The following is a 19,872-nucleotide window of genomic DNA, read 5'->3' on the forward strand; positions in this document are numbered from 1 at the left end:
TGCATCAGTGGGGGGATGACCTCTCCCCCGGGGTGGGACCATCTGCTGGGCTGTGTCGCATGGATCTCTGAGACACAGGGTTCGGCCCAGGGCCCCACCCAGGGGACGGGGACAGCTGGAGCAGGTCCAGGGGGACGTTGAGAGGGGTGAGGCACCTGGGATGGGAGGATGGAGGGCGCTTGCCTCTCAGGGGCTCATTTGGGATTGGGGGACAGGCTTGGCTAGAACTCAACTCAACCAGTCCCTGCAGTTCTGGAATTGTGCCCTCATCTCCCCAGAAATTCCTTCTTGCCCATTGCCCTACCCTCACTCTAGGGAGGCTATAGATAGGCAGGCAGGGGAGGTAGACACAGTGTGAGCAGAGGTGTGGCAGGAGGGACCCAGAGGCCTGAGTGCACCTGCCAATTCGAGCAGCCTCGAATTCTGGCACCAGCGCCCAGCAGAAGGATATCATGATGGGAACTTCCCTGGCGGGCCAGTGGTTAAGACACCGCGCTTCCACTGCAAGAGGCACAGGTTCCATCCCTGGTCAAGGAACTAAGATCCTGCATGCTGCATGGTATAGCCGAAAAAAATAGGGGGAGAAAAGGATGCCATGGTGGGTCTTTGGGTAGACCCAGGAAGAAAACCTGGCAGGTGTGGCCCCAAACTCCAAAGGACGACACATCTGCAGGAGGAGGTGGAGGAGTCAGACCTAGGTCGTGCTGGCCCTGGAGCTTTTCTCCTGAACACAGAATTGGGCACACGCATTGGCTGATGGTTCCTTTGTACACAGACCCAGTGTCTGGGGAGCAATGGAAGAGAGGTGGCCATGACTGTATACTGTCCATGGCGTCCCTGTGTGTAGGCCCCCCTGTTATCACCACCGTGGCTGAGGCCAAGATGGTGGAGACAAAGACAGGCTGACTGATGGAAGGGGGGCTGTCCAAGGAGGACTGGGAGGGAGGGCGGGATGGGAGGTGGGCAGACAGGGGGAGACCAAGGCTGCCTGCCCAGCAGTGGGAGCGGAAGGCTTTGGATCCTAAGTATTCAGACCTAGCTGGGAGAGAGTGGAGGGAGAGTAGGGGCAGGAATGATTCCGTCCGCAGAATTCTGGTGATCCTAAACAATAGCAATAACGCTGCAAAAATTAATATAGGCTCTTCGTGGCATGAGTCTTTCGGTCCTTGATCAGCGTGAGGGGAGGACTGCCATTCTCTGATTTAACAGATCGGACACCGCGATGGGGTATTTCTTAGCAGGGTTCCTGCTTCCAAGCCCTTGCATCCGCTGTCACGGTCCTTGGGTGTGACCCTGCCATTTGGAAACCCACCCTCTCTGCGTCCCCTGAGCCCTGGCTCAGCACCATGCCAGGTTCCCCAGGGGCATCCTAGACCCAGAGGGGAGGGACCCCCAGCTTCCCAGAGGAGAGCTGTCAGGAGGCTGCAAGGTCCAGCCTCCAGTACCAGGGCTGCCCCCACCATGGACAGCCCTGACTGCTGGGGTGCCAGGGAGTGACCTTGAATGGGGGAGTCAGATATGAGAACTTCATCCCCTGCCCGGAGAAGCCAGGCGGCTGCACCCCCTGCTGACGCCAGCCGTCCGGGGTGCACTCAACAGAAGTTTCAGCCAGTGTGGCTGAGTGAGGCCTCAACACACCTGGGGGCAGTGGTCCAGGATGGGGAAAGGGTGTGTATCTTTCATGTCCCGAAACCTGGGAAGATGTCAGGGATGACGGGTGACTGGCTTTGCCCCTCACAGTCGTGTGGCCTTGACCTGTCCTCTCCTATTTCTGAGCCTCAGTTTCTCCCGCAGTGGGCCCCGGGCTCTGGCCTCCCTGTGTTTCTCAGTGACCTCCCCTGGGCTCTGACCCCACCACTGTCTTCCATCTGGGGGCTTCTGGCCTGAGGCAGGCCCTGGGGAGCCCGGGAAACAGCCTGACCCGGCGCCCACTGGGGGCCTCCCTCCTGCCTGGCCATGCAGCCAGGCCTGTGACTCTCCCTGTAATCGCCGCGGCTCTGTGGGAAGGAGCGACTTCACCACAAATTATTTTGTTCTAAGAGAAGGACAAAAAGAAAAGAGAAGCCGGGAGGGATGGGGGTGGTGGGAGGAGGAGACTGCCTGAGCCAGCTTTGAGCGGTGCTTTAACCCTTGGACTGCCAGGGGCCCGCTGGGCAGCAGGCCGGGGCTCTGAAGACACCCGGTCCCCCACCTCCTCCCCTGTCACATGCCAGAGGCCTTTATCTGCCTACTCTGCCTGTCACTCTCCCGACCTTATCTCCCCCGCCTGTCTGTCTCTCATCAGCGGCCTCTCCCACCTCCTTATCGCCTCCTCATCGCCTCCTCTCTGTCTCTCCACATCCCTCCACTTCTGCACAGCCCGATGGCAAAGTCTGGTGGCCGCGGTTCTGTCGTGGCGACCAGCCCGTGACCTTGTGCTGAAGGAGCCAGCTTGTGGCTCAGATTTCCTGGGGTCACCTGGATGGACACGGGGGCTCATTCAGGCTCAGAGGCACTTGTAGGGGTGTGCAGTGCACAATTGCGCGCACACACATACACACACGTGCACACACCCAAGACCCCTGTCATGAACAAAGACGCCCACAGAAACCTGCTTCCGCAGTCCACGTACAGCCCCCAGACTTCATCTAGCGGCCCTAACCCCCACCCCATCTCAACGCTCAGGCTTGTACACACAGATGGGTGTGTGTTGAGCCATAGCACACATTCACACACGCAGATGCTGACTCTCAGGTTTACACCCTCACATGCGTGTGCACACAGGCCAAGCCCCACCAAGGAAGAGGGGAGGCAGATTCGTTCCTCCCGTGCGCCTCTTCTTCCCCGATCCCCACCCCCATGTTCTGTGCCCAGGACAGAGGAGCCCCTCGGGGCACACCAAGCTCCCACAGTGGTTTCTGCAAATGCCTTGGGGAAGCACCAGCCAAAGTGGGGTATGGATGCCTGAGCCTGTGTGGAGAGGTGGCTTGGGGTGTGTGTGATGCATGTGTGGGTTGACGGGTATGCGAGCACCTTCGTGTCGGTATGTGGAGTACAGCGTGTGCCTCTTGGCTCCATCTCCCCACAGCACCTGCCTCCCATCCAGCAGCACCACACCACCCCCCGCTGTTATTAGCAAACCTGAGCCGGTCAGGGAGGTGCCGCTTGTGGCCCCTGGACAGGGAACCCTGAGTCCCAGAGAAGGTGGTGACAACCTCGTCCCACCAGACTCACACAAGCAGTGCAAGCAGTGGAGCCACGGCCTTGAACTTCTTCCACGTCTATCGGAGCTTGGGCGGGACCCCCAGACATCCCTGTTCTCTCTCGATGGCCAAAGCTGGGGTCAAGGTAGAGGTGAGGACCGTTCCGTGGGGAACTGTGCAGCGAGGGTGTCTCAGGACACGTCTCAGCCATGTCTCAGGAGTGGGGGATCACCCTGGCCTCACCCCAGGCTTTTGCTTCCTTCCAGATCTACAAGGACAACAGGAATCTGTTTGAGGTGCAGGAGAATGAGCCTCAGAAGCTGGTGGAGAAGGTGGCGGGGGACATTGAGAGCCTGCTGGACAGGAAGGTGCAGGCCCTGAAGGTAGGTGCGGTCGTGTGGGCGGAGGGAGGACCAGGCAGAGTGGCCTGCACCGTGAGGGCACCTCCCCGACCTGCCGTGAACACACAGCCCTCCTGGCCCTCTGAAGCCAGGCCAGGCCGTCACTGGCAGGCTGTGCCACATGGACTGTGGGCAGCTGCTGGCAGGAGAAGATGGTTTCATGTGGAGCCGGGGCCTCAGGGGCCCTGCATGGGTACAGTGGCAACCCCGGTCCTCCCTCTGTTGGGCTTGGGGTCTTCCTGTTCCTCCACTCTGCCTGTGAGTGTGTTCCAAGGGTGAGCACTTGGCCAGGATGTGTGTGTGTGCATGCGTGCTTGGTCATGTCTCTTTGCCACCCAATGGGCTGTAGCCTGCCAGGCTTCCTCTGTCCATGGAGATTCTCCAGGCAAGAATACTGGAGTGGGTTGCCATTCCCTTCTCCAGTGGATCTTCCCAACCCAGGGATCAAACATGTGTCTCCGGCATTGGCAGGCGGATTCTTTACCACTGAGCCACCTGGGAATCCTCCCTGGCCAGGATAGCGACCTATTAGTGGCTGGGAAGGTGGCCTGCAGACTCTGAGGCAGGGGGAGTGTGGAGGGCCCTGAATGCCTCACAGAGCAGGCTGTGGTTGTGTGATGCCGGAGGCTGGAGCTCCTGTTCTGCCCACGACTTCTCCACCTGCCTCTGGGCCTCAGTGTTCCCATCTCTGCTGAGAGCTTGTGCCTCTCAGCTCCAAGACACCATGGTCCTGCGAGGTGACAGGACCTGCTGGTCCCCCTGACCAGGTCTGCAAAGCCAGCAGACCCTGGTACTCGACCCACCCCTGGGAGAGCAGGTGGAAAAGGGCTCCCGGAGCTGCAGGGTGCCCTGGGTGGGTTGTGCAGGAAAGAAGGGAGGGGGTCCAGGCTGCCCCCAGATCAGAGGCAGAAACTGCTGCTGCCCCTACCTGTGTCACAGAGACGAGTCCAGCAGAAAGGAATGAAATACTGGTACACATGACAGCGTGGATGAATATGAAAACGTTATATTGAGGGAAAGAAGCTCGTCATAAGGAACACCTATTGTGTGATCCCATATCTGTGAGATGTCCACAATAGGCAAAAGCATAGAAATGGAAAGTACATTAGCAGTTGCCTAGGGCTGGAAGGGAGGGGACAGGGAGTGTCTGCTAATGGGTACAAGGTTTCTTTTTGGGGATGCTGAAAATATTCTAAAATTAGAATGTGGTGATGAGTGCACAACTCTGAAAGGCTAAAAAAAACCAACACTGAATTGTATATTTTATGTGAGTGAATTTTATAGTATCTCAGTAAAGCTGTCCTTTTTTAACGAGCAAGACCACACAAGCAAGGGTCCCAGCAGGGTCAAATCAGAGCAGCCAAACCCCCACCACATCCAGGCCCTGGGAGGGAATGAGGAACCCCTTCTCCAGGAGCTGGGCCCTCCTGTGCCCCTGGCATCCCCTGCCTGTGCCAGGTGACTTGGGATCATGAACTAGGGAAAGGCCGGCATCCAGGACCAGAGTGGGGGGACCCTGAGGGCATCCCACCCAGTGTGGACCCAGAGGGCCCAGAGCTGGGCCCAGCCTGACCTTGGGCTTCTCCTAGTCACAGACAGGGAGACAGTTGGGGAAGTGGACTGTCATGGGGAGGAGGCAGAGCCAAGCCTTCAGCTGGTACCGTCGCCCCTGTGAGGTGCGACAGTGTCCCCTGGTTGTAGGAACCATCTGCCTGCCTCAAGCAGCCAGCGCACCATGTCCCACCCCTGTGCCTTATGCCTAGAACTGAACACTCTGCCCTCCTTTCTCTCGTTCTCTCTTTGTCCCTCTCTCCCCGCTTCATTCCAGATCCCCTGTTTGCCCTCTACTTCCTTGCTTTGCAGCATGCCCCCTCCCCAGCTGCCCAGAGCACAGGCCACAAGCCCTGAACTTGTGCGGAAATCATCTGACAGTTTTGGGAAGCGTCCCCCTTTATGCCTGCTTCCCACCCCGGCTTTAGGACCAGTTACCTTGGCAGAGGTTGCTAAGCGGTGGTAACAACAGATGCCCCACCTGCCTTCCACACAGGGAGCCCAGGGCCCAGCCCTGCCCAGCCCCTCTGAGCATCCCAGGGCTGGAGTCACTCCTCCAGCTCCTTTCCCCACTCTTGGAAAAATAGGCAGCCTTGACAGCTGGGGGTTGGGGGAGCCCAAAGCCTGGGTCTTGATCCCCACCCTCTCCCTATGCCCCACATGCCAGACTCTGCCCCAGAGACGGTGTGGATGTCTGCCTCCTTCCCACCGAGTCCAGCCTGGGTGCCCTGATTCTCCAGGGAGGAATGACAGGAAGAGGCACTCACTGATCAGGTACTCACCATCCTCTGAGCCTGTCATGTCATCTCACAGCAGTCTCTGAGGGAGAGGGACACTGAGACTCGGACATGCCATGCGTTCGGCCAGGTCTCTCTGACCTGAAGCCAGGCCCCTGACTGCCCACGTTAGTCCAGAGTTGTGCACAGAGCCCAGCGCTCTCCTGGCCAGTGAACCCCTCCTACTGCAACACCCCCTGCTCCAGACCCAGAAGAAGCTCCTGTCCGTATCTCCGGGGCAAGGAGAGGACCGTCCTTCACCCGCCTCGGTCCTAGTTGTTTAAGATGAGCTTTGCTCTTTATTGTTGTTCATTTTGCTTTTAATCAAGCTCCGGCTTTTCTGCTTTCGCACGTGTGTTTGCAGCCTGAGTGCATGTGGAGAGAGGGATGTTGGGGGTCTGGACCTCTCCACATTCCGTTGTCCCTCTAGCCCTGGACCCCATCCAAGAATCCAACTTAAATCCGCTTGCCCTGGTCTGCAGTTTTAATGTGAAGCTTGAAAGGAGGGGACCGAGCAACGCAGGACGGAAGTTCATTGTCTCATCTAATCAGGGACAGCCAGTTGTTTGTAACAAGTTTCTCCAAGCTGCACAGAGAGATTTTTCCAGCCAAGAGTCAGGTAGAGCAGGCCAAGTCAGGGACTTCGCAATGCCAGGCAAGCAGCTTCCTGAAGTCCAGGACACCTGCTAGAGCCTCAGCTTAGGAGACATGGCGGGGACCTTCTAGGGACATCTACTATCCTGGAGGATGGGTCCTCTGAGCCAGAGCCTGCTTTGTTTGGGTCTTGAGTTCCAGGAAGGGTAGGGAGGTGCCTCAGTTCTTCTAGCACATTGGAGGCAGAGCTGGACCCAAGTCAGGACTCTCCTGTCCTCCCAGATGGAGCCTCTCTCAGAGCCCCTTCCTCAGAAGGGTCATCTCTTGGTTGTATTCCTTCCTCCATCCATTCTTCAGCACTCACTAAAGGCCTACTGTGCCCCAGGCCAGTGCTGGGAGTGCAGTGAGGAAGGACAGGCCCCGTTCCTGTCCTCTTGGAGCTCTCAGTCTCATCCTGTCCCAGGCCTTAGTTTATCCCTCTGGAAAATGGGTACATGAGACATCCCTGCCCAATACTTCCGGTTTCACAGCTCCAGGGGGCATCATTTATAAAGGCCACAGTGAAAATAGTGTCTCTGAAGGTCATGTCACTTTCAACACCATCCCGGGCACCCCTGCTATGGGGCTCAGGGGAGAGGCCATGGGAGGTGAGGTATGACCCCACCATGGGGCATACCAGGCTGCTCTCAGGGACAAGGCCAAGGGCAGTGTGGCTCAGTGAGCGTGGTTCCTAGAGAAAGGAAGCCCAGGGCCAGAGCAGCCAGGCCAGAGCAGGTGTTAAGGGACATTAGTGTGGCAGCTAGAAGTCTGATCTCAGGGACAACTTTACACCTCCAACCTCAAATGAGCTGGAGGCAGTGAATTTCTGGCCGAGATCCAGGACCTCGAGACTTTGACCCTTGAGTTCTGCCCTCCCCCTACCCGCCGCCCCGCACCTGTGTTCCTCATGTTCCCCCTCAGCTCCTTCTCATTGTCCTGGAGGCCCAGACCCTTCTAGAACCCATGCCTTTGCATCTTTGCCTTCATGCAGCGTTTTTAACCCTGTGGGCACACTGGAGTCACCTGCAGGGCTTTTAAATCATTATGCCTAGGCCCCACCCTCGACCACGTATAGTAGATTATGTAGGGATGAGGCTGGGCTTCAGTATTTCTCAATGGTCCACAGATGATTCAGTGTCGAATCAGAGTTCACTACATTTCCCCTAAAAAGGCAGAAATAATTTCTCTCCACAATTGCTGGCCTCTTTCTGAGTCTCTACCAAGTGCGCAGCCTAAGATAAGCTGAAACACTTCAGATGTCTGCAGATCCTCCCTGCAACCCAAGAGTTACCCCCTCCTATCCCCATTTTGGGCTTCCCTGGTGCCTTAGACGGTAGACAGTCTGCCTGCAATGTGAGAGACCCGGGTTTGATCCCTAGGTCGGGAAGATCTTCTGGAGAAGGAAATGGCAACCTACTCCAGTATTCTTGCCTGGAGAATTCCACAGACAGAGGAGCCTGGCGGGCTACCATCCATGGGGTCACAAAGAGTCAGACACAGCTGAGAGACTTTCACATACATACATACATACATCCCCATTTTACATTTGAGGAAGCAGCCGCAGAGAGGTTACACCACTGGCCCCAGATCTCAGAGCAAAACTAGACTATAGATTCAGGTACTCGGGCTCCAAACCCCAGAAACTGCCCTCCTCTGTGCTGCCGCTAGTGGCCAGGTGCACTTGCTATCCACAAGGGGACAGGGCCAAGGAAAGAGCAGATGGGTCCCCTCTGGCAGGGACTTGCTCTGGGATGACCTAGTGACCTTGGGCCAGGCCTTGCCCCCGCTGCATCTTCCTTGGGCAGTGGTGATAAGACACTGAGCAACCCTCCCAGCCCAACCCCGTGATGCCCAGAGGGATACGGCAGGGAGAAGTACATCGGTGGCTCTGGACTTAGGGGTTCCAGTGGGCAGCATTCCCACCATCAGTGGCCTCTCTGGGGAGCGAGCATCATTTAAAAAGTAAAATTAAAAACCCTTCTGCACAGGGCCGCCCTGCTTTTGCCGCTAATGGCCACTTAACCCAATTAAACTGATGCATTGTTGGCAGTGGCTGGGTCTGTTCAGGAACTGCGCTCTGGGCTGGGTGTTCAGAGGAGCGGGAGGAATGAGCCAGGGAGGGAGCCAAGGGGCCAGGGGCTGTGGGGCATACCACCTGCCGTAGTCAGGAGGGAGAACGTTCTGCCTAGTTCCCCCGACTCGCTGCTTTCTTTCTCAGGCTTCACCTCATGCAGGCTTTCTTGGTGTTGGTGCTATGGACATTTTGAGCAGGATGATTCTTTGCTGTGGGGGCTGTCTTGTGCATTGCAGGTGGTTAAGCAGCATCCTGACCCTCTGCCTGCTAGAGGCCAGTGTACATCACTTCTCCAGTTACAAGAACCAGAAATGTCCCCAAGTGTTGCCAGATATCCTCTGGGGGCAAAGTCCCGTTTGGTTGAAAACCCCTGGTCTGATGAAACAGAGAGCTGCAGTCATTGTAGAAACCTCAGAAGCAGGGTGACATTGGGGACCTCAAAGAGACGCAGACAGATGGGGCAGCTGGAACAGGAGGACGATCCCTGCAGTTCAAAGGGGAAGGAGTGAGCTTGGGGCAGCCCCGAGGGGGCGTAAGGGATTGCGGGGGGAGTGTTTGGCCTTGGAGGCAGCTGAAGGCCAGATCAAAGCCAGGTCCACAGATACATACATGGATGGAGGTTGGACAAGCAGAGGGGCCCTGGAAAGACAGGGCCAGGGGTACCACCTGCTGCCAAGGCCTGGCCCAACGTCGGAGCCTCATGAGTATTTGCAGAACAGAGGCTCGGGCTGTGGCTCCAAGTCACCCTCTGGGGTCTGACTCCAGACCAGAGAAGCTCTGAAAGGCACACGAATGGTGGACACACAGGCAGGGAATTCTGCAGCAGCGGCTGCCTCCACCCACCCTTCTCTGGGCAATTAAAAGGTGTTTATGTGGGGCTGGCGGCGGCTTCTGCCTCCCTTCCATTATGACCATTAAGAGATCTTGACCCTTCCACTTTTCCTGCTCTTGAAAGGAGCCGCGGACACGTGGAGCCAATTAGGCGCACGTGTGGGCTCCGAGGGCCCGAACAGCCTTTTCTCCCTGATTGCCGCGTTTACGGCTGATTATTCTCCCCTCACCCAAACAGCGCCGCCGCTTCCTGGCAAGGTGCCACTGCCACCCAGAGGAGCCAGCTGGGGCCCCCAGGGGTGAGGGAGCGTCGAGTTAGTGAATGGGCATCCACTGGGTGCCCACTATGTGGGAGCCCTTGGGCACCTCTGCCTAAGAGCGACTGCTCGGGAGTGGGGGTCAGAGGGAGCCCCTTGGAGGAGGTGGGCTGCCTGGGTGCAGAAGTGGGGGAGGACCGACATCCACTCGCTGTGCACCCGAGGGTCCTGGGGCCCAGCGTGAGCCCTGGGCAAAGAGGCTACTCGTAGGCTGGTAGATGCACATATGGGAGCCCGCCCCCGCCCACATCCCTGCCAGGTGGCTGAAAACGCAAAGACCTTTTGAAGGCGCCCAGGCTGACCTGGTGGGACAGGGAGCTGGCCGCCCTGGGAACAAAGAAGGAGACAGCGCAGGAGGGGTATGGCTAGGGAATGGCCAAGAATCCTCAGGGAAATCCTGTCATTCCCTCCTCTTCTCCCATCTGCCTGAGCTAGTGGGGGTCTGGAAGGGCCGAGCTGTGGGTTTTGGGCTGGACTTCCCTGGTCCCTGGAATTACCCCTATGGAGCAGGCTCCTTTCCCAGCTCCTCCTGCCAAGTCCAGGGGCCTCAGGAGGGGTCAGAAGAGCTGTAGTCACTCCTCACATCCACTGGCCAAAGAAAGGGTCTGGGGGCTAGAGGTGCAATGTCCCAAGGGTCTTACACCCTCCAACCTGCCGCTTCTCTGCTGTGTTCTCTCCCATGACTGAAGGGCTGAGGATAAGGCTGACTGTAGCTGCACATATAGGCATGTTGCCCTGACCAGCAGCGCCCACCTCCTGTGGGATGCATGACCGAGGCACCCCAGGCCCAGGGCTCACCCCAGGAGGGGGTGTCTGAGCCTCTCCTACCTGGTGGCCCTGCTCAGGAGGCCAGGTGCATCCCCTGGGGGCAGCATTCAGTCTCCCTGTCATTCGCTTGCGCTCTCTGTCATTCAGCAAACCTCCACTGCCCCTAGCCTGACCCTGGGTGTGGTGCCTCTCTCCGCTGACGGTGCGGCAGAATTCCCATTTTACAGATGAGGAAACAGAGGCTCAGAGGTGATGCCAACCCAACCACTGCCTGGCTGAGACAGGGTCATGGTTCCCCCGCTCCACTGGCTCCTGAGCCACTGTGCCTACCCCTCTGGAGAAGAAGCAGAGCTGTGCTGACTGGGGCAGAGAGGAAGAAGCCCAGGGTTGGGAAGGAAAATGGTGAGGGTCTTCCAGACAGAGGGCAGAGCACAAGCAAGGGCAGGAGCTCCACTGGGGGACCCTGGGAAACAGCTGGTCAGGGCAGCTGGGTGCACATCGGGCTGGGACTCACTGCCATGTGTTCCCTTTCTAACACCCCTGCCCCCTGCCCGCCACAGGAGGGGGAATCTAGGGCATGGGGTAGGGCGGTGGGCCATTGGCCAAATGGAGAAAATGAACCCTGGGACCAAGGGTGATTGATTTGCTGGACTCATTCCCCAGAGGCCAGCACTGTGGGATGAGCCTCTCCCACTCTGCCCACCCTCCTGGGGGTCCTAGCTGGCAAAGGGGAGGGGACACAGATGCTGGGAAGCAGAGTAAAAGGGCCTGCAGGTGCCACAGGGACAAGCCAGTCTAATTCAGGATCAGAGAAGTGAGAAATTTAATTGAGTTTTAATAGCATCTGGCCGTTTGTTCTGAAATCCTCGTGTACAAGGGCTGGGGGAGGTGGTGTGCGTCTAAGGCAGGGCGGGCTAGTGGCCCTCCAGGACGACAAACTTCGAGGGGACAGAAAACAAGCTACGAGGTGTGGAGATCCGCTGACATGGGAGCGGCAAGTCTAAGAAGACAACCTGGAGGAAGTGGTGTTTGAGCTGAGCCTTGGAAGGTTGGCAGGGAGGTAGTGCTTAGGGATTTCCGAAGGTGGAGAAAAGGAAGAAGGAAGGCACCGAGCCCTAGCCTAGCAGTGAAGTGACTCAGACTGAATCTGCTGAGACAAGGGTTGTGGGCTGGGAAGGGAGCCAGGAAGGTGCAGCCTGTGTATAACTATTTCCACTGGAGGGGAGAGAGGATGGGGAGGTGACAGAGGCCGGGGGGAAGAGTTCTGGGGCGGTCGCTGCATCTGTAAACATGGCCCTTTCAAAACCAACAGCATTCCGAGAGCAGCCATTCACCTCTCTCAGCCCGTTTTCTGTGGCTCAGAATACCCAGCGAGCAGTCTCTGTAGCAGTGGGTATCTGAAGAAGAGAGAATTGTGGGAGTGTGGGTTGGGAGGGCACAGTGCCTTGGCCCAGCCCCAGCCTGGGGGGGCTTTGGGGTGCTGAGAAGGGCCTCAGGTCCCTCGTGGATCCCTCAGCTGTCTTCTCCAAGTCCACACCTGAAGGCTGGACCAGCCCCCAGCGCCATAGTGACCCCATGCAGGGGCTTGTGAGGTTGACCCTGCCTCAGCGTGTCATGGGATATCTGGTCTTCCGTGTCTTCTGCTTCCTTTAGCCTCTGTTTTCTGAGTGCTGAGCACCTCCTATGTACACACGCCAGCCTAGGTTACCAGCGACAGGGACAGTATCCTGCAGGGCACCTCCTTTGAGGCATACTGTCTGTTCAAGGTGAAGGGGTGTGACCCACGCCACGAAGTGTGGATCCAAGGTGGTGAGCCCGTGGATATTGACCAGGTCTAGGGGAATTGGGATGGGGGAAAAGAGGAGTGTTCCTGGAGTCTCAGCCAGGCATAGGAGAGGAAGGAAGAGGATCCAAGGCAGAGGGCACAGCAGAGTACAAAGGCCAGAGGTAAGAAAGAGTGTGCACGTGGAGTGTCTGGACATCTGCCCACGCATGGAGGCAGAGGGCTTCACCTCTGGCTGGCTCCGCAGAGCATGTGCACGGAGGCACTGGGAGGTGGGCCTCGAGATAGAGGCGGGAATGGGCTATGCCCCATGTGGGTGCTGTTCCTTGGAGTCTAGCTGAGACCTCACCCAGTGACCACAATCTGGGTCATCCTGACCTTACACTACCCCCGAAAGAATCTCTGACCAAGAGTCCCCATTAGGAAGGTGGAACTTGGCACATGATACAGGTGAGCAAGAGGGGGCCAAGAATTAAGGGCCTCACCCACCACCATGTGCGGCCCGCATACTCCTCTTGAGCAGCACCAGGCCCTTGGTAACGCTCACACTCTCTGAGCCTCAGTTTTCTTACCTGTCCAGTAGGACCACAGGCGCAGCCTCACAGATCTGTCATCAGAGCTTATGCCCAGGCCATGGTGAGCTGAGCATGGGGCACCATGCAGATGTGAGGTGGGATGGACCCCAATGGACAAGACTGACCTGTGCTCCGTCAGCCCTGCCCCACCCTGCTGGTAGGCCACCACTAGGCTGTAGGACCTCATGCCAGCTCTACCCCCTCCACTAACGCCTCATCCAGAGCCCATCCCCAGCTCCCACCTCTGTGGGCCACACTGTCCAGGCTGCTCCATGCTTCCTGCCTCCTGGCACAGGCCTTGGGGCCCTTATTTGAGAGGCTGGTCACGGTTGCCAGGCCCTTTGTTCCAGCCTTCCTGTGTTTGCCCACTCTGTGCCTCGGCGAATGGGAGTCGCAGCATGTTTGCTGTGTCAACACCAGCTGGAGCCTAGTTATCAAGACAGCCCAGGGTACAAGGCCCCATCCGCCAGCTGCCCAGGTCCCTGGGGTCCAGCCCCTTCCTGGGCGGTTGGGGCGGATGGGCCAGTGGGGCGGCTCCCATGCCTCACCCATTCACCCACAGGACTGCCTGACCTGGGCCGGGCAAGTGGCTGGAAGCAGCAAAGACAGCCCTAGGCAGGAAACTGGACTCGGGTCAGGCACAGTGTCACCTTGGCATGGCTCAGGAGGACTCCCTGGTAGAGTCAGCCTCCCCGCCTTTGAAGGCTAGATTTGGGGCTTATCCACCCTCTGTGAAGAAGGCCTTTGACCTCCCGGGCCCCAGTGCCAGCCCTCTCCTCCCTGGGTTCCCAGTCATCAGATCCAGAGACATCAGAGGAGAGGGGGCCTGAACAGTCCAGCAGGTGGACACATGGATGGACAGGCAGTGAGACAGGGTCCAGGCAAGGGATCAGAACTCCAGGAGAGGACTCGAGGGGGCCTGAGCCAGACCAGCTGACATGCACGTGTGAGCCGTGCAAGTGTGGGAAGGTGGGGGAGCCACAGCACTGGGAAGGGCAGAGGTGGGCAGCCTCTGGCTGGTGGCTTGTACTGAGGGGTGCCTGTCACAGACAGACAGGGGAACAGAGGTCCAGAGACAGGGAATGACTTGCCCTGAGCCTGGGGAGAACTCAGGTTCCCGCCCTTTAAACAAGGCTGTTCCACCACTTGGGGGCCTCATCCTTTGGCCACGTGGCAGAGCTGAATCTTTAAACCCTATTTACTTATGAAGGAGACCCCCACCCACTTCATCAGTAGGTTTTCCAGAAATGAGTCTTTCAAGGGTGACTCACTCAGGAGACCGAGGCCTCCGAGGCATGGACCAGGCAGGCATCTGGGTCAGGAGGCAGAAGGGCCAAGTGAAGTCTCGGGGTACAGCATTGCTGCATCAGCTATATGGCCTTTGCTGGTGATTTCTCGTCTCAGAGTCTCAGTTTCCTCATCTGTAAAATGGGGTGGTAAGAGTCCACCCGGCGGGATTGCCAAGAGGGTTATCCAAGGTGAGACTTGATCAGTTCATAAACATGTGCGTGTCATGGGGTTATTGCTGTTACAAGGAGGGGGCTTGGTCCACAGCAAAGATCCTCATCACTTGACCTCACTTGGGGAGTGTGTGGAAAAGCACCCCAGTTACCTCGAAGTGAGGAGATGTAGCACTGAGGCTGAGGCTAGAAGGATGGAGGAATCTGCCTGTCAGAGGGCGGGGAAAAGCATTGAGAAAGGGAACAGCATGAGGGCCCTGGGGGTGGGGAGGGAAGGTCACACAGAGTTCATTGTGGCTACAGATTAGCTTGGGGTAGGGGAGCAGGGCTGAGACCCTCTGAGTCTCAAATGTTCACATGCAGGACTCCCACCACAAGCAAAAGCCCCCACCCAAAGACACAAGCTTGTTGGGGAGGGAGTGGTGGTGGAGGAGCACATGTGAGTGTGGGCATATGTGTGTGTGTGTGTGTGTGTGCATGCACACACATGTACGTCCACTCCACAATCTCCCAGTGATGTGACACGGACCTTTCCCCACCACCCGTGTGCATACCTAGGCCTCCTTTTATCAAATATTCTTCTGCTAATCTCATCTCCCTGGTGACTGCCGTGTAATTAGCTCATTTTGCAAAATATTTCATCTGTCACATTTTCCCCTTGCTTGTTCCTTCTCCCAGGAATGGGTAGGAGTGGACATGGCGAGGGAAGATTTCTAGGCCTGGGGCCACCTCACGGGTCAGCTCTGGCCCTGCCCCCTGCACACAGGGCCCGCCACGTGCATCGGTACCTGCACAAGGCCTCCTCAACGCACATCCCAAACCCAGGGCCTGGTGAGCAGGTGGCGGTCAGTGGGCAGAGCCTGAGTGTCAGTGTCCTTTCTGGGTCAAGAGGAAGGGATGGTTCAGGCCTGACTGAGCCCTGCCAGGGGGGCACCTGTGCGCTCCTGGTCATACCTGGGGACAACTCAGGCCCAAGCCAGGCTCAAACTAATGAGCTCCTAAGTGGGCACGTGCAATGGCAGGCAGGGATGAGGCAGGATGCCAGGTGGCCTCTGCTCGGCACAGGTGGCCATGTGTGGATGGACTGAGCCCCAGGTGTGCAATAAACACTTGGTTCCTAAGAGCCCTAGTGATCTTTCATTATTACCTATCTGCCTCCTGGGCCCCAGTGGACAAGGTCTCACAGAACGTGGCTTACCCCAAGCCCCCACACTCCCACTCACCCACCCCAGCCATGGTCAGGTCTAGCTGTGAGATGGGGGCTGTTCAAACGGTGGACTGTGAACAGGGCACATGTGGAGACCCCTGATGGATCACATGTGGCCCAGGCCTTGTCCCTGAGCCAGCAGGATGGCTCTGGCCAAGGGGCTCTGGAGGTGGGGCCAAGCAGAGGGAGCAGTCTCTGTTGAGCCCCTCTGTCCCTTGACCCATTCCCAGATGGAAAACCGGCAGCTTCTGAGGCCCCATCAGCGCAGAGAGCTCTCAGTGGCTCAGAACCTGCTGCAGTGAGGACCCGGGCGGCTGGAAGGATGGGGCTTGGAGCCCTCGGCTGCATGGCCTACTTTCCCTCGCGCCCGTCCCCCACTCTCTCCCCTGCTTCTTTGCTTCCACTCCCTCGGGATGTAAATTCTCTTAAACTTTTAATTAAAAACATTCTGCTTTCTCCCCCCAAAATTTGCTTCCCTGTGATTTTCCTCTTAGGAGGAGAGATAGGGAGAAGGGGGTGGCAGGCAGGGAGTGGAGGTCAAGCCTTCCTGGATCTCCATGGAGAAACCAGGGAAACCAAGTCCTGGCCCAGAGGAGGCCCCGGCTGCCCCCTGCCCTGGGTCACCATCCCTGGCTCCCCAGCTCTGCCGAGGGAGGCATTTCTGAGGACGCCATCCCTGGGTGTCGCAGCCAGATTTGGGGACGGGCACCAGCTCCCTGCGTGCATCCCACCACGTCCCACAGAATCACTCAAGACCACAGCAGCACGTGCCCATATGCACCGCATCTAAGGCGCCATGTTCTCCTGTGAGAGTGCTGTGAGCTCCATGGGTCACAGCTCGGGGACGTGCCCTACAGGTTTACTCATCAGGCGAGATGCAGTCCCAGGCTGTGTCATGGCCTCAGGGTCACCCGCTGGGTCACCCGTGCTTCACAGGTCAAATTCCAAGTTCAGTTCAGAGGCACAAGATCAAGTCCTGGCTCACAAGATCATGGCCGAGGGATGCTGGGACACAGATCCTTGACGTCAGGGAACCAGAACACCTTCTTTAATTATGGGGCTGGAGACAGGCTGGCCTGTCCCCGTGCCCCAGGCAGTGGCCCATTAACCTGTCCCTGAGTCTGGAGGGAGATGCCACCATGTCCTCGGGTGCCCATTTGAGAGCTGGAGCCCTCTAAATGTCTGCAAGTTCTTCCTTTCGAGATCTGCAAGGATCCAACCTGATCGGATCCTGCAAGATCTGACCGTGATCTCTCTTGCTAAACCCTTTCCTTGGCTCCACCTTTTAGGCTTCCTTGTCTGTAAGTCCTCCCTTGTCCAGCAGACACGAGTCCCCACCTCCACATGTTCCTGTCAGCTCCCCACTCATTTGCAGGTGAGGGGCTCCACCTTAGGGCTTCTGGGCCCAGCCCAGGAAGCCTCCCACAAACTCACAGCTTCCTCTGGGCACACCCCCCATGATGCATCCTGAGATGCTGCCATTGCAGGTTGTACCTCTCCCACCTCTAGAGACCCTCTTCCAGCCCCCAAGGGCCAAGGGACCCAAGACAGCACTGCCATCTCCTCCTACCTTCTCATCTTCACAGGACTCATTCAGTTGATACATACAGGGATGGAGGCTTTTTTCTCCCTTTGCAGCCCATCTCACCTGAACCTGTCATGCCAGGTGCTGCTCGTGCATTCATTCCCCAAGTACACACGTGTGTGCCAGGCCCTGTGCTGGTTGCTGGGAACTTGACAGTGACAGAGCAAACCCAGTCTTGCCTTTGGGGACCTTCTGATCCAGATGGAAGGCAGAGGGGTGGAATGTGTAATGGGGTGTCAGAGGACAGTCACAGCAGGGAGGCCAGGGTCACTGCCACCCCCACCCACAGTGCAGACCTGGGCATGAGCAAGGGTGCAAGTGGTAAGAAGGAGGAGCCAGCCCTTCCTCCTGGCTCAGTGAGGGGAGCCTCATCTCTTCACCTGGGACAGCTTCCCCAGCATTAATTTGAGTCGCCCCTGCCCTTGCCAGGAGCCTGAATGGCAGGAGCTCTGCAGACACCCTCCCGTGCCCAGCCGGGCCTCTATACAGGTGGTGAGATGAGCAGGGTGGGCCAAGCAGGTGGCGCTGGACCTTCCTGGGTTGCCCAGCCCTGGGGCACCCTGGCGTCAGCAAAAATAGAACTCCAAGTGCCCTTTAGAGTTCATAGCAGTGATAGGGGGACCCTCCCAAGGCCAGAAGACAAGTGGAGTGTGTGTCTGCTCAGTGGGGGTTGTCTCTGGCTGGAACACGCCCCATGTGCACATCAGGGATGGCACTGGATGGATATGCACGCCCATGTGTATGGCTGAGGAGGGCGGGGCTCTCCGGAGCAGAGCTTACGTGCGTGGGGGTGTGAGAGATGTGTGGTGTGTGCTGGAAGAGTGGTGAGCTGGGGTAGGAAGGGAGGGGAGAGCTCTACCATCTCGTGATGTCTATTGCATCAGCATGGCCCGTCCCACTGTAGGCACTCTGGTGAGTGTGCTTCAGACACCAGCAAATGTGTGTGCGCGTGTGTGTGTGTATAAAGCCATGTGCTTGTGTCCTGTCTCCCAGTCTACAGCCACAGGCACACAGTCAAGGCCTAGGCCCTCACGTGAATGCCTACTAATAGACGTGGAATACGTGTACAAGTGTGCGTGTCGACCCGCATTTGCCCGGGTGTGATATTGATCTGTGTGTCCCAGGCAGACACAAACGCACCTACACGTTCCTGCCTGGAAAGCCCTGGTGACCCCTGGTGCCCAGCCCCATCACAGCTGTCTCCCTCTCTCTGGTCCCCACACCACTGCCTCTACAGGCAGGCAGACTAGGGTGGATATTTCATTTGGGGAAATTGAGGCACAGAAGGCAAGAGGAACTTGCCCTGGACTCACAAGCTCTAGCTACGACCCAGGTCTCCCAAGATCCCATCTTGGGACGTGGCCCCGTGGCTTGTGAAGCGTCTCCCCACACTCCCTGCAGTGCCCGAGGAGTCCAGGACACAGGGTGGTGGTTCATAGGGCACCCCCATCCTTGCCGGCTCTCACCTCGGACGGGACTTCCTGAGGCTCAAATCAGCAGGCATGTTCCACAGCAGGTCTCCCCATGGTGGAGCCTCCGAACTCATAGTCATAACAGCTTAGGGAGGAGGAACCATTCCCTGGGCTTCCTGCATAGAGGTGGCCTGCCTACAGGAGGAATAAGGGTCTCAGCCCGGCCTCTAGTGTCAGCCCCAGCACCCTGTCCCCTCCTCATCCTGCCTTCCTGGAATTCGCTCCTCTCCTGTCTGTCCCTCTGGCTCTGCCTCCTGTCTTCTCACCTCTCCACACTCCCATCTACCCACCAGGGGCATTTCTGGGTTTGTTTCAGCAGCTCCTGACAAGCTGCTCAAGCTGATAAACTTTCAGAGGTCAACTGTGCCCTCAATCCCCACAGACCCAGCTCTGGCCCAAGGGTGGGATGCAGGAGGAATCAGACTCCACTGTGACCTCAAGAAAACCCAGCCCAGGATGGCCAGCCTTGTAAACCAGCCTGGCACCTGCCCCTCAGTAACCAGAGACATGAGAGGCTAAGCAGCAAGAGGCCCAGCACAGGGTGCAACCGAGCTGGGATTAAGAGCCAGGAAACAGTTGTCCAGGCAGAGGAGGAGGAGGAGAATGGCCTTCCGTGCAGAAGGAGTGTCGTGTGTAAAAGCGTGGAGGTGAGAGAGTGTCATGATAACCCGGTATTATCAAGCCCCTGTCTCATGCCTCTTGAGTGTCTGTGCAGCTAGACATTCATTCATTCTTTTGTTTATTCACCAAACAGTTACCAAGAGCTGGGCACTAGGGCCGCTGGATGGAAAAAAACAGCATTGTCCCTGCCTCTGAGAAAGAACAGTCTGCTGGGAAATTATAGACAGAGCAGCGAAGTCCTTGACGAGGGCATGCAGGCACTGATGGGGATATGCAGGCACTCAAGGAGGAAGTTGGAGGACATATGGGCATTGTGGGATCCCCAGGGAGGGGTCTGGCCAGAATTGAGGCTCATTTGTCAGCCTTTCTTCCCCCCATTCATCAGTACTTGGTATTCAGTCCTCAGAGGCCCTCATAGCTGGGAAGGCCCTTGGCAGCCCAAGTGTGTATCCTTCATGGTGCTGACAGTGAATTGGAGACCCAGAACTCAAGTCTCCGTGGCTTCTTTTCAAGAATGTAGTTGTAGGGACTTCCCTGGTGGTCCAGTGGTTAAGAATCCACCTTCCAATGCAGGTTCAATCCCTGGTCAGGGAACTGGGATCCCACATGTCGCGGAGCAACTAAGCTGTCATGGGG

At 57.6% G+C, this 19,872-nt stretch overlaps 1 protein-coding gene across 4 annotated transcripts in view; it reads left to right on the plus strand.

The window, feature by feature from the left end:
* The window catches only part of CACNA2D2 (calcium voltage-gated channel auxiliary subunit alpha2delta 2), a 140,719-nt gene that overhangs the window by 64,976 nt on the left and 55,871 nt on the right, over positions 1-19,872 (plus strand). For all 4 annotated transcript variants that reach the window (XM_043885904.1, XM_043885900.1, XM_043885903.1 and 1 more), the window contains exon 3: positions 3,449-3,565. In XM_043885904.1, coding sequence (XP_043741839.1) covers positions 3,449-3,565 — 117 coding nt within the window. The remainder of the gene's footprint in view (positions 1-3,448; positions 3,566-19,872) is intronic.

This window comes from Cervus elaphus, chromosome 24 (genome assembly GCF_910594005.1).
Source record: "Cervus elaphus chromosome 24, mCerEla1.1, whole genome shotgun sequence".
Classification (NCBI taxonomy): Eukaryota; Metazoa; Chordata; class Mammalia; order Artiodactyla; family Cervidae; genus Cervus; species Cervus elaphus.